Raw genomic sequence first — 15,515 nt, 5'->3', positions numbered from 1 at the left:
AACTTGAAAATAAAATTAGACAAAATTTCGAAAATAATGGTACTTTTTGTCTTAATTATCAATCACAACGATAATTTGGCTAATTATCAAATGTAGTAATAGTTTTACTTTAAAAACTTGCGATACAGTTAATCAATTCGCTTTATATTTGTTATGTATGTTCACTTTATATTAGAACAAATTGATATACTGATACAAAGTGAATTGATATAACTCCAACTTTGGCTATTTTCTCATGTACGAGTCCTTTTTTTTTTAATTCCTCTTTTGATATTCAGTATTCATATTGGAGTCCAATTAAATTTGAATTTCGACAATTTTGTATGATATATTTCGAAAATGACTCTCCCAACAAAATTGTTTTTATTCCTACAAGTACAAACCATACATGAGTCTGATAATCTCAACTATCTCACCATCATCCATATTGATCATCACGAGGTTAACTATGAAGAGAGTTAGGATAATTTTGGACAAATGATGTGAAATCAAATGATTGGAAGTTAAAATTTTGTTTGAAATTTTAAAATCTTCATGATTTCAAACTACATGGCATACTTTATATCATATCATGTACAAAGCAAGCTTAAAATCTTCATGATTTCACTGATACTATTTCTGTATATCTCATTCTTAGTTTTCTGTTACTACTCGTCCTCTTATGCCTCTATTTTCTTACTATCATGTTGTTGTTACTCTGCTTATGTCTTCATAAATGTTATGTTTTTGCTTTCCTTGAGCTAAGGATCTATCGAAAATTGCCTCTCTACCTATCAAGGTAAGGGTAAGATCTCCGTATACTCTACCCTTCCCAGACTTCACTTGTGGGATTATACTGTTATTATTGTTCATTGAAAACGTAGATCTTTTCCTTAACAGGAACAGAAATTCTAAGAGAACTTGAAGCTGAATACTGCATCACAAAATATCATTTGTGTCAAGTTCACATTTTCTTTTATCCCGATCTTCCTAGTGATATGTGGGACAAACATCGTTATAAGTTGTCCAAGTTGCCAAGAAATAGTTCGATTTGATATCTGCAACTGTTCTATAATCTATCTAGAAAAACATAAAGTTCCATTTTAGGTTCTTCAATTTGCATCTTATCTTGGAAAAAAAGGTGTTTCCCTCTTATGTACTATTGATGCTATTTGAGATGACCAAGTAAATCTAGTATGTTTACCCTATCAAATGTTTGTAATTGTGCAGGAATGTTATCCATGGAAGTGATTCTGTTGAAAGCGATATGAGTTTGAAATACTAAACATCTATGGAAATTTAAGGTTATGTTGTTTTTCTATTATAAAAAGATAGATGAAAGGTCTCGAGTTCAAGTCTTGAGTTATGAAGTCACCTTTGGTAGGAAATGCTTTACCTTCCAAAAGTGGGATTTGTTATGACCATTTGTCAGATCATGTAAAGCCGTGTTTGGTTTGCCTTGCAAGTTATCCAAAGGACGAAGATATATGGATGTCTGAGTTGAAAGATTTGTTGATTGTTCAAGGACTTGTGGAGCAGATTGAGATGAAAAGTGCAGAAGAAGTAGTGGATGAATTAATTTTAATACCTTTTGATAATTCTATTTGCAAAATTCATGATCTTGTGCATGACTTTTGTTATATAAAATCTAGAAAGGAAATCGGTATAACATTGACAGATTCTTTGCTGAATGAAATCGGTATGCTCGTTCATTTGAAGTACTTAATCATTCAGACGAAGGCAAAAGCTCTCCCTCCGTCATTTTCAAACCTTTGGTGGAGGGATCATGCATGGTACTATCGCCTTGTTTAATCTCATGTTATCAATTAAAATAGAATAACTTCATGTACCCTTTTAACGGACAATAAAGATCATAGTATATTCATTATTAATTTTTATTTATATAACGATAAAAAATAATTATAATAAAACAAGAAATATTTTTATTTTTATTTTTTTCTGAATTGAAGTAGGATAAATATTTGCTAATTTTAAAAAAATATTATTAGAAAAAAGAAATGTGTTAAAAAAGAAAAATCAATAATATATTTATTTTGAAAATGGGCATTGGTTGATCTATTTAATAACAATAAGGGCATTTATGGACGGAAGTATTGACGGCAAGGGCATTTTTGGACCAAATCTTAAACGGAAGGCATTTTTATTTATTTTATATAGTTTAAGGGCAATTTTGACCATTTCTCTTTATTTAGTTGGATAAGCTTATATTATCGTATCATAATACTTTATAAATTAGGTCAGGATATGATTTCAATTGGTAAAAAAATTATATCTTGTTGGATATAAATTTGATTGTTAAAGGACAAAAGTTAAAGACAAGCCCATTTAAAAGTCAAAACATACAATTTTATGATTCCTATTTGGTTTGAGCAGTGAGGTGTTACTCCCTCCATTTTAAAATAAGTAGTGTTTTAGAATGTCGCTTGAAAAACTTATTTCTCCGATATTATTAAAAAAGTCATTTTCTTTATTTTTATAAATCAAAAACTCATTTTTTTTAAAATTGTGTATGAGAAGTGCTTAAAGGAATTGAGAATTGGAGTATTATTGGTGCTAGAAAGAAGAAATAATTAGACATTGAGAAATGGACAATATAAAAAAGACAATTCACAAGACTACTTTAGACTAAAGTCTTTTTTTTTTATATTTTCGTTTTAGTCTCATGGTCAAAAGTTACACATTATCATCTTATATTGTTTAATCAAGGGAAAAGGACATAAAATACCCCTATAATTGCATGAAAAGTCATTTACACACTAATACTTTATTACGTTAAGTATTTAATATAGGCTTTTAATATGACATTAACTTACAAAATGATCATCTAAACACCTTTTAAAACTTATGTGTCATGCAATAAGCATCGAATGTCTGCAATACATAAGGAGAATGAGTTGGGACAACTTAATGACTTTTTTTAAAAAAAAAAAAAATTATACAAGTGACACTCATTTAATGTGTTCTTTCCACTCTCAATACACCTCATCATCACCCTCACTCGCGTAGCCCCACCACACCCACCACTCAACTCTCACGCAGCACGCCCAAAAAGACATCCAATTGGAATCAGATAGGGAAGTTTACAAACCAAAAAAAAAAAAGATTTTTTTAATAAGTAATAATCTCAAAACAAGTGGAGTGTAAAATATTATATTTTCCACAATTGATTACAGAGACTTGAAGATGACAATTAATTTACAAAGACTAAGATGATAATGTGTACTACTGCCTCCATCCTGTGATAATATTCGATTTTCGAGAGTTAAATGAGTTAAAAAAAAATTATCTACTTTTTCCATTTTTAAATTATTAATTTATTATAATTTATAATATTTTTCACGTAATATATAAATTAAAAGGTCAAATATTTGAAAATAAAAAAAGTGCTATGTGATACTATATATCATGTTCAGAAATAATAATTTATATAAATTATTTCCTTCGTCCACTTTTAATTGTTATGGTTTCTTTTTTTAGAGTCAAACAACTTTGACTAACATTTTATGATGTATTTTTTCATCATATTGATATGCAAATTAAAAATTGACTTTCTAAAAGCGCAATATGACAATTAAATGTGGACGTGGGAGTACTGGAGTAATTTTTTAACTCTTCTTTGGCCTTTCAAGTTTGTCTTTGGCCAAGTAATTATTTCAACTGCTTTTGTCCCATTTTTGTCAACTTTAAGGTATGATTATTGAAGATTATTTGGGTGTTAATACTTTCTTCTTTACAAATTAATATTTTCAAACATTTGTGGTGGTAATTAGAGACTAATTAGTAGAGTAATTGTTGTGTTCTACATCAGATTTTGAGAATTCCATACATGGAAATAGGAAAAGAAAATGAAGGAGAAATAGAGAAATTAGCAAGCAACTCATTGGTATGTTACTCTGTCTGTTGTTTCTTGTACCTCGATTAGTATATTGTTTTGTTGTAGTTTTTGTTCTGTTACTATCTGCTATTTTTGTCATTATCAAGTCTAAACAGTGCTAGCTAGCTATCAGTACTTGTGTTCTCTATATTGTATGTGTACTTGCTTTTCATAACGTTATTTTGTTGTTCTTACGGTTTCTTTTTCTTAAATGTTTTGTAATGCTTCCTATAGTATTTGTTTTGTCTTCCTTTCTTTTGTATGTTCCTTGATAGTAAAGTCACAAATTTATTGATTATCACATTAAAGTAACTGAACTTTACCCACTATAACGGTGAAGTCACTAGGCTTTGAATTTAACTTGCTTAGCAGAAAATAGAAGTTATGCAAATTGGTTCCCTAATTGAATTTGTGCACACAATGTTTGATTGGTTTGGGAATATTTAGTTTATAATATTTATTGATATTTCCAAAAAAAAAAATGGTGGGGTCAAGTTGATCGAGTGGTTTGGGCTACAAATCATTATTTAGCCCATCTTGACTTAGCTTATTATAGTCCAAATAAACTTAGGACAGGATTGAGCAACGACCCATTGATTCAGTCCATTCTAACCCATTCAAATTTTGTCCAAACCGTTCATTTGTCACCTTTAGACATGACTAATTATGTTTTCCAAAGAAGTGTAAGTTTCAGATATGGCAATTGAAGAACCAGAAACCAAAATCATCCCAATAAACATAACTTCCAAATATGAGACTTCTTGATCTTGAGGTAGCATATGCATGGTAAAAATATCGACACGGTAACGTTCAAAAGCGCGCCTGTAAATGTCATGACATATCCAAAAAATGGAACGGTTAATGCCACAATGACCATGCTGATGACAAAAAATGTTCTAATGAAGTAGCTCATGATAAATTTACTCTTTTGTAAAGGTAATTTATCTTCAATAGTTGTTGCAATTGGAGAGACGACAAGAGCATACTTTGTTATTGAATTAACGAGTATCGTATATATCGCGATTTTCAAACTAATTTTTCCAATAGGGAGATTTAATTTTATTTGTGACATTAAATTTTGTCCATACATTAAGTACCCCATTGTTGCCATTGATCCATAGGTTATGGTGCTTTATATAAAGCACACAAATAAAACCTGTATGACAAGAAGAAGAAAAAAATTAAGCTACAAACACGCACTGATCAAGTAAAATATGTTTATAATTATTGGTGTGTAAATGACTTTTCATGCAATTATAGGGGTATTTTATGTCTTTTTCCCTTGATTGAACGATATAAGATGATAATGCAGGTGTAACTTTTTGACCATGAGACTAAAAAGAAAATATAAAAATATGACTTTAGTCTAAAGTAGTCTTGGGAATTGTCTTTTTATATTGTCCAATTCTCAATGTCTAATTATTTCTTCTTTCTAGTACCAATAATACTCCAATTCTCAATTCCTCCAAGCACTTCTCATACACAATTTTTTGAAATATATATATTTTTTTTAAAAAAATTGATTGGTCAATTTTTTTCTTTAGAAAAATGAGTTTTTAATTTATAAAAATAAGGAAATGACTTTTCAAATGAAAGCAGGAGAAACAAGTTTCATAAGTGAAACACCCTTAAACAATGTGAAATGAACAAAAATGTCATCCGTTTATAATTTGGTCCAAAATTACCCTTGCCTCATTACTTTCGTCCATAAACGCCTTTATTATTATTTAATGGGTCAAAAATGCCCTTCCAACTAAATATATTATTTATTTTCTTCTTAACACATATTTTTTCTAATAATATTTTTTAAAATTAGTGAATGTTTATCCTACTTCAATTTTTTTTTAAAAAAAAAAAATTCTTATTTTATTATAATTATTTTTTATTGTTATATAAATGAAAATTAAAGATGGATATACTATGATGTTATATAGGTGACGAAAATTGATGGCAAGGACATTTTTGAGCCAAACTATAAATGAAGGATTTTTTGTTCATTTCACGTAGTTTAAAAATATTTTTGACCCTTTTCCGAAAAATATATTCTTAAAAGGCAAAAGACCAATTAGGAACCCCACCTAGTGAGACATTATTAGTGGGCTTATCTTTAACACCTTTACAACTCTCAACTGGAAAACAAAAGATTCTAATTACACCTTTGATTTTCCTTCATTCTTAGTTTGATGTAAATTGTTTCTCTTGAGAAGTTGAAAGGAAGGATTTTTTTAAAAAAAAAAACTACTTTGGCTTGATTAGTGAGAATGGAAAGAGGAAAAGAAAATGAAGGACAAACAAAAGGGGAAGATAACAAATCATTGGTATGTTGTTTATTATATTTAATTATTTTTTTCATTCACATAATTAATGTTTTTGTTGCTTTGTGTAACTTAGATGGTGAATATAATCTTTATAACCTATAAGAATCGATGATTTAATCTTTCTGGTATAAGTTAAACTCTATGTACTAAATCATCTGCTATGGTTGATAGTAAGGGCAAGAATATAATCAAACCTTGTATTAGATCATGAGAATCGGGCATTGGTGGCCTAAGTACAACATGTTTGGAATGGCTTAAGAATAGGGGTGACAAATGGGCGGGTTGGGTAAAATTTGGGCGGGTTGAAAATGGGTCAACATAAAATGGGTTAATAATTCAACCCGTCCATATTTGATATGGGTAAAAATAGATTGGGTAAAATACTAGTTTACTTATATTTTACCCATATTTTCATGAGTAAATAGTAATCTACTTAAGAATTCAACATGGAGAAAATATTTTAGTCTTTTTTTAGATGAAAAATGCTTCATTTAGTTTTATTGTATCATAAAAGTAAAAAAAATCCTATAATTTTTCAATATAAAATAAAATTATGTAATAACAAGGGGGAAACATTTTTAATTTCAAAGTAAATGAATATTTGCATTCTAGGACTAAAACATGCTTAATGCACTTTAAGCAATGTCAATACTAATACATGATTTGCTTATTTTACCCTATATATTTATCATCCAATATAAAATTAAACAAATAAAAAAAATATAATTATAAGTAACAAAAAAAATAGTACATTTAAAATATATATTTTTTAAAGGGCAAAGACTTCAACTTTTCAATTATAGTGAAAAATAATTAGTTCTGTAGAAGAACATAAAAAGCAAGGGAAAGTCCTCTGCACTTTGTCCTCTGCACTTGTAACAGTTGCTTGTTGTAAAAATTAGAGTCAACAATCAAAACATGCCTGAGCTATCACGTTTTGGCGAGTTTCACACCTCAACTATATTAGTCGTTCCCTTTTTTCTATCTAAATTATCACCATCTATGTATTAACATAATTTGAAACAACATTTGGTCTTTTGGCAGGTGTCATCCCGCGTTGTACTTCGCGAGGACATCGACAATCTTCTAGATTTCATAGAGAGGTTAACTAGTGGGCGTGTTCGAACTTCTCTTGACATTGAAGCTGACGTTTGTGTCCGCATTTTGTGGTCTTTATTACTCTTTATTTTGGAAAGTTGTAATGACGAAATGTCTTGCATATCCAATGAGATTCATGATTTCGTTCAGTCACTGTTTCATCCAAGTGGAGTAGACATGCTGGTTGATAGAATGTTTTTTCACCTCTTGGAGAATTTCAAAAGTTATATTAGCTCACATAGCTATGTTGAACCAAGCCGTGTAACAACCATGACCGAGGATCGTTTCGTTGAACTTTTTAGATGCCATCCACATGTATCTCCAAAGTCTATTCAAGTGTTGTTCTGAATCTATTTTCCCATCAATTACTCAATGTGAGCTTCTTCAGAATGTATTTGGCAATTTAAGAGATTTCTATAGGTTGAAAGTAAATGGTTGCATTGAGTATGAAATAATCGAATATGTCTTACCTCATCTTCAACTTATGGCTCTGAGAGTAGTAAACTTCTGCTGTTCGACTATTGTGGATGAATCAGCTCATAATCACTCCAAGTTACGATAGCACAAAGTTGGGCCCGTGCTTGCACGGGCTTGTACTATCTAATAATTAATTATGTGAATGAAAAAAATAATTAATTATTATATGCAACATACCAATGATTTGTTATCTTCCCCATTTGTTTGTCCTTCATTTTCTTTTCCTCTTTCCATTCTCACTAATCAAGCCAAAGTAGTTCAAAAAAAAATTCCTTCCATCAAACTAAAAACGAAGGAAAATTAATGGTGTAATTAGAATCTTTTCTTTTCCAGTAGAGAGTTGTAAAGTTATTAAAATAAGCCCACTAATAATGTCTCACTAAGTGGGGTTCCTATTTAGTCATTTGCACTTTTGAATAAATTTTTTTGAGGAGGATAAATTTATATTTTCGTATCATAATATTTTATAAATTATGTCGAGATATGATTTCACTTGCTAAAAAATTTATATCTTTTTAGGTATAAATTTGATTGTTAAAAGACAAAAATTAAAGACTAGCCCATTTAAAAGTCAAAACATGCAATTTTATGATTCCTATATATTTGGTCTGAGCAGTGAGGTGTATTACTCCCTCTGTTTCAAAATAAATAGTGTTTTAGAATGTCACTTGTGAAACTTGTTTCTCTTGTTTTTATTAGAAAAGTCATTTTTCTTATTTTTATAAATAAAAAAATTGACCAATCATATTGTAAAAAATTGATATAGTTCAAAAAAAAATTGTGTATGAGAAGTGCTTAAAGGAATTGAGAATTGGAGTATTACTGGTACTACTAGAAAGAAGAAATAATTAGACAATATAAAAAGACAATTCACAGTACTACTTTAGACTAGTCATTTTTTAATATTTTCTTTTAGTCTCATGGTCAAAAGTTACACATTAATTACCATCTTATATTTGTTTAATCATGGAAAAAAGACACAAGACACCCCTATAATTGCATGAAAAGTCATTTACACACTAATACAAAATGATTATCTAGACACTTTTTAAAATTTATGTGTCGTGCAATAAGCATCAGGAGGATGAGTTGAGACATCTTAATGACTTTTTTCTTAGAAAGAAAAAACAAATTATACCCTTTTTCTACTCTCAATACACCTCATCATCACCCTCATCCGCGTAGCCCCACACACCCACCACTTAACTCTCACGTCTTATACACAAATATTTATAGAATAATATTTTATTTCTCTACCGAGCACGCCCAAAAAGAACATCCAATTGGAATCAGATAGGGAAGTTTACAAACCCACAAAAAAAGAAAGAATTTTTTTATAGGTAATCTCAAAACAAGTGGAGTGTAAAATATTATATTTTCCACAATTGATTACAGAGACTTGAAGATGACAATTAATTATTTAATTTACAAAGACTAAGATGATAATGTGTACTACTGCCTCCACCCTGGGATTGTATTCGGATTTCAAGAGTTAAATGAGTTATTTTTTTAAAATTTAATTTTTCCATATATTTTTTAAATTATTAATTTATTATAATATTTTTTACGTAATTTATAAATTAAAAGGTCAAGTATTTGAAAATAAAAAAAGTGCTATGCGATATCATGTTCAGAAATAATAATTTATATAAGGGAATATAAATTATTTTCTCCATCCACTTTTAATTGTTATGATTTCTATTTTTAGAGTCAAACAACTTTGACTAATATTTTATGATGTATTTTTTTTATCATATTAATATGCAAAAAATTGACTTTCTAAAAGCGCAATATGACAATTAAATGTGAACGGGGAAGTACTGGAGTAACTTTTTAAATCTTCTTTGGCCTTTCAAGTTTGTCTTTGGCGAAGTAATTATTTCAACTGCTTTGTCCCATTTTGTCAACTTAAAGGTATGATTATTGAAGAATATTTGGATGTTAATACTTTCTTCTTTACAAATTAATTTTTTTCTAGACATTTGTGGTGTTAATTAGAGACTAATTAGCAGAGTAATTGTTCAGATTTTGAGAATTGCATGCATGGAAATAGGAAAAGAAAATGAAGGAGAAATAGAGAAATTAGCAAGCAACTCATTGGTATGTTACTCTATCTGTTGTTTTTTATACCTCAATTAGTATATTGTGTGTTGTAGTTTTTGTTCTGTTACTGTATGCTATTTTTGTCATTGTTTCTTGTTTCTTGTATCTTCATTACTTCCGATTGTTTTTCCTGAGCCGAGGATCTATCAGAAACAGTTTATGTACCTTTGCGGTAGGGGTAAGGTTTGCATATGCTCTACCCTCTCTAGATCCTACTTTGTGGGACTATGTTGTTATGTTGTTGTTGTATTGTCTTGGATGATTATTTATTTTGTTTATCTTGCTATTCTGCTATCGTTATTTTTTATTCCTGCCTTGCTTTGATTACATCCAGAGTAACATGATATTTTATTAAAGAACTGTTGTTTTACTCAAAAATATAAATAAAAGAAAAAATGACTAAGTTTTGAAAAATCGATTAAACTTATAATTTAAGAAAAATCAAATTTTCAAAATAAAAGAGTCGCCACTTAATTTTTTTTTAGTAAAAATCAAGCAAAACTAAAAGTTTTCAAAAGATTTAAACAGACAAAATCAATTGAAAAAGGGTTCGGGTTCAATGTACATTCCGAGAAGGTGTTAGGCCCTCGAAATGCCCGCTAACTTGCGGTTTACCAGCGATTTGACTAAAATATGTTTTGACTATTTTTTTTAGAGAGAAAAAAAAGTGTTTTAACATAAAAATAATAATTTGCAATATTTGTCTAACTTTGAGGAAAATAATTAAATAAATGACACATTTTATTTCGTTTTATTTTTTTAGAGAAAAAGGATCCAAAGTGAGACAATTGAATTAAAATGCAAACGAATAGAATTTTAACAAAAGAAACTAGATTAATTAGAATTTATCTTTTTAAATCATTTTAAAAATAATTAGAACCGATTTGATTAATTAAAGCATGAACTGTTTTAAATTAATTGAAAATGAAATATAAAGTTTTGACTAAATATTAAATAAAAACATGAGAGTTGATAAAAAAAAATGAACTATATTAAAATAAACTAACATAAAGAATGTTCATCTTTTGGGGAATTAATTAAGTTTAACCAAATTAAATAAAAAAGTTAGTTAGAAAACAAATAAAACAAAGAAAGAAGGAAGTTAGGCCAAATTTGGGACTTTTGGCCCAAATTCAATTTTCTGGACCCTTGGCCCATTTTCCACTGCCTTTATGCAGTGTTAATGAATTCAAGAATGAGATTAATATGATACATATATAAATTTTATTCATTAATTGTACATGTGATTTTGTTTATGTATACGGTAACTGCACTATGTATACATTAGTTCGTATTCATCGTGTATTCAGTGATTTATATTCACATAATAAATTTGTATACTTTAATTTAAATTGAGATTGGAATTCATTGGTATACATTGGGTTGTATTCATCAAAATCAACATTTACGAAGATCTAACGAGAATCTTTCTTACCCATGAAATTGAGAACAAAAAATTCAAAAAACTATTACCTGAATTTTCGCCAAAAAAAGTTATAAAAATTTTAGTTCCACAAATCACGAAATTTCAAAATTAATGGGGCAAGAAATGCTACATAATTATAGATTAAAAGAAATTATTGGAAGGATCAATAGATAATCATACAGCTATATCTGATTTGCATAGACAGAGTAAATTAAGGAGAATAAGAGAAAATTTAGAAGAGAAGCAAATATACATATGAAAAGAATTTTAGAAAGAAAACAAAAGAAGGTTGAATAACCTAAATTTTCGCAAAAAACTTCAATTCTACAAATCATGAAATTCACAATTAATTGGACAAGAATAAGATTATATATAAAGATGATTTTTAGAAGTATCCATGAAAAAACATATTGTTATATCTGATTTTCATAAACAGATTGAATTAAGGAGAAGAATTGAAAATTAGGAAGAGAATCAAATATACGTATGAAAAGAATTCTGGAAAGAGAAAAAGGAGACAAAAAAAGAGAAGAACTCTATTTTAAAACTGTTAACAAAATAATTTTAAAAAAAAGAGATAAAATAGGGATAATAAAACAATAAAAAAAAATTCAAGAAAAAAAAAAGCAGCAATCAAACGTGTGTTTGAGAAAAATAAGGAGGACAAAAATACATTTTTAAAAAAGAAGAGAAAAATAACAATTCAATGCCAAATAAATAAAACAAAGTCTTTTTCTTGCTAAAAAAAATTAAAAATGGGCTATTTATTGTTAATTTAGTCTATAGGGTGTCATGATGTGCCATTTTGTCGTATGGAAATTGCTGAATTGTTGTTGGGCTGCTGGAAAGGGTGTTGAATTTGGCCCAAAAATGGTATTTTAAGTGGGTTTAAAGGTTAGGTAAGGAAAGAGTTTGGATTGGAGTTGAGAATTTGGCCCATTTGATTACAATTATAGCAATTGAATTTAAGAATATAACCAAATTGAGTTTAATTGGTAATTCGGCTAAAAAAAATTAAATAAGACGAATTAATATAAATTAATTAATGAGCTTCTTAATCTTAGCGAAATGAAATAATTAACTTAATTATAAATTGATAAATCATAATAAATATTAACTAACTAAACCAATTAACCGACTAATTATGTAAAAATAAAATCTTTTTGAGACAATTTTCTAATATTTATAAAATACACTAATTATATACATAATTACATAAAAGACATATTATTATTTAAAAATTATAACAAGTGACAAACTATTTGAAATAACTTGCAAACTATTCTATTATATTTTTTTTTCGAAATTTCTATAATTAATTACTTTAAATCGTTTGAAAAGTAAGAAGCTCGGAAATTAATTATTATCGGGGAGGATCGAAATTGGGTGTCAACAACTGCTCTTTGAGTACTTTTATATGTTTCATTTTACGTGGCACTATCTGTATGAGTATGAAATTTAAGAAAAAAGTTGAAAGACTTTAATTTTGAAACTTGTAATCTTAGATCCCTCCTGTGTTGATGAATAGCCTAGTAATTAATAGATCATCATATCATTATGCGGCTGTTGCTTACTAGTATGTTTTATTTGAAACAACATCTCTGTGTACACACCACCTCCCTAAACCCCATTTGTGGGATTACACTAGGTATGTTGTTGTCACTATGTTTAAGTTAAGTACAAGACAAACATTTAGCTTATGCAGTAGGCTATTTTAAAGAATTTATTGATATTTCACAAAAAAAAAAAAAAAAAAAAGTGGGGTCAAGTTGAGTGGTTTGGGCTACAAATCATTATTTAGCCCATCTTGACTCAGTTCATTATAGTCTAAATAAACTTAGGACAGGATTGAGCAATGACCCATTGATTCAGTCCATTCTGACTCATCCAAATTATGTCCAAACCGTTCATTTGTGACCTCTAGACATGACTGATAATGTTTTTCAACGAAGTGTAACTTCCAGATATGGCAACTGAAGAACCAGAAACCAAAATCATCCCAATAAACATAACTTCCAAATATGAAAGTTACTTGATCTTGAGATAACATAGGCATGGTAACAATATTGACACGATAATGCCCAAAAGCGCGCCCGTAAATGTCATGACATATCCAAAATATGGAACGGTTAACGCCACAATGACCGTGCTAATGACCAAAAATGTTCTGATGAAGTAGCTCACAATAAATTTACTCTTTCGTAAAGGTAATTTATTTTCAATAGCCGTTGCAATTGGAGAAACAACAAGAGCATACTTTGTTATTGGATTAATGAGTGTCGTATATATCGCGATTTTCGAACTAATTTTCCCGGTAGGGAGATTTAATGTTATTTGTAACATTAAATTTTGTTCATACATTGAGTACCCCATAGTTTCCATTGATCCATAGGTTATGATGCTTAATATAAAGCACACAAATAAAGCATGCATGACAAGAAGAAGAAAAAAAGGATTTAAGTTATACACACGCACTGATCAAGTAAACAATATAATAGGGATATCTTATGTCTTTTTCCCTTGATTAAACAATATAAGATGATAATGTGTAACTTTTGACCATGAGACTAAAAGGAAAATATAAAAAAAAAAAAAAGACTTTAGTCTAAAGTAGTCTTGTGAATTGTCTTTTTATATTGTCCAATTCTCAATGTCTAATTATTTCTCTTTCTAGTACCAATAATACTCCAATTCTCAATTCCTCCAAGCACTTCTCATACACAATTTTTTTGAAATATATATATTTTTAAAAAAATTGATTGGTCAATTTTTTTCTTTAGAAAAATGAGTTTTTAATTTATAAAAATAAGGAAATGACTTTTTTAATGAAAGCAGGAGAAACAAGTTACATAAGTGAAACACCCTTAAATTATGTGAAATGAACAAAAATGTCATCCGTTTATTATTTGGTCCAAAAATGCCTTTGCCTCATTACTTTCGTCCATAAATGCCCTTATTGTTATTTAATGGGTAAAAAATGACCTTCCAAATAAACTTTCGCATATAGCAAACAAAAAAATCATATTTGTATGCTATAGCAAAGTTTGCATAATTGCGCTCCATAGCAAACATATATATGTATAATTCGCTATACATATATACAAAAAGAAGCAATTGTATAATTCGTTGGCTCCTCTTCAGAATTGTATAATTTCGCTGGCAGGCCATTTGTATAGATTGTTGTTAGTCTCTCGTTTGTATAAATCGTTGACAAACATAAATTATACATTATACAAGCATAAAACTGGGCAGGGGAATATTTTTATTGTATAATTATAAGTGTATAGGACGAATATATATGTATTTGCATGTGTATATACAATTTTCTCTCGCTTTATACAAACAGAAACGCAATTTATACACTTTTGTGTATAAAGCGAGAGAGGCGAGCACAGAGAGAGTGAGCGAGAGAGGAGAGTGGCGAGCGAGAGTTTGAGGGAGAGAGGCGCTGGCAAACAATTTGCTACAGGACACAATTAAATCAAAGTGTGATTATATCATTTAATTTGAATTAATAGTTTGCCATTATGTACAATTTTCCCTTTTTTTTAACACATATTTTTTCTAATAGTATTTTTTAAAATTAGTGAATGTTTATCCTACTTCAATTTTAAAAAATAAAAAATAAAAATAAAATATTTCTTATTTTATTATAATTATTTTTTATCGTTATATGAATGAAAATTAAAGATGGATATACTGTGATGTTATATATGTGATGAAAATTGATGGCAAGGATATTTTTGAGCCTTTTCTCAAAATTATATTCTTAAAAGGCAAAGGACCAAATAGGAACCCCACCTAGTGAGGCATTATTAGTGGGCTTACTTTAACACCTTTACAACTCTCAACTGGAAAAGAAAAGATTCTAATTACACCTTTGATTTTCCTCATTCTTAGTTTGATGTAAATTGTTTCTCTTGAGAAGTTGAAAGGAAGGAATTTTTTTTAAAAACTACTTTAGCTTGATTAGTGAGAATGGAAAGAGGAAAAGAAAATGAAGGGCAAACAAAAGAGGAAGATAACAAATCATTGGTATGTCATACAAAATTTAATTATTTTTTTCATTCACATAATTAATGTTTTTGTTGCTTTGTGTAACTTAGATGGTGGGGTATGTTGCATATAATATTTAATTATTTTTTCATTCACATAATTAATTATTAGGGAAAATTGTATATAATAGCAAACTATTAATTCAAATTAAATGCTATAAATA

At 28.7% G+C, this 15,515-nt stretch overlaps 1 protein-coding gene, 1 long non-coding RNA gene and 1 pseudogene across 2 annotated transcripts in view; 2 read left to right on the top strand and 1 right to left on the bottom strand.

Annotated features, from left to right (window-relative positions):
- Nucleotides 1–1,574: 1,574 nt before the first annotated feature.
- The window catches only part of LOC107059101 (uncharacterized), a 26,501-nt gene continuing 12,560 nt past the window's right edge, over nt 1,575–15,515 (bottom strand). Inside the window, exon 2 of the long non-coding RNA XR_001472497.1 lies at nt 1,575–1,749. This is a non-coding gene — a long non-coding RNA (uncharacterized lncRNA). The remainder of the gene's footprint in view (nt 1,750–15,515) is intronic.
- Nucleotides 3,706–7,837, top strand: LOC107059100 (uncharacterized). The gene is made up of 2 exons (XM_015305519.1): nt 3,706–3,883; nt 7,237–7,837. Exons 1-2 carry the CDS (start codon nt 3,827–3,829, stop codon nt 7,636–7,638), a joined length of 459 nt encoding a protein of 152 aa, XP_015161005.1. The 5' UTR covers nt 3,706–3,826; the 3' UTR covers nt 7,639–7,837.
- LOC102597634 (putative late blight resistance protein homolog R1C-3) overlaps nt 5,933–15,515 on the top strand; it is a 24,023-nt pseudogene continuing 14,440 nt past the window's right edge.

Source organism: Solanum tuberosum, unplaced genomic scaffold (genome assembly GCF_000226075.1).
Source record: "Solanum tuberosum cultivar DM 1-3 516 R44 unplaced genomic scaffold, SolTub_3.0 scf00827, whole genome shotgun sequence".
NCBI classification, from domain to species: Eukaryota; Viridiplantae; Streptophyta; class Magnoliopsida; order Solanales; family Solanaceae; genus Solanum; species Solanum tuberosum.
The sequence above is the reverse complement of the archived record's forward strand: the minus strand, read 5'-3'. Positions and strand labels throughout refer to the sequence as shown.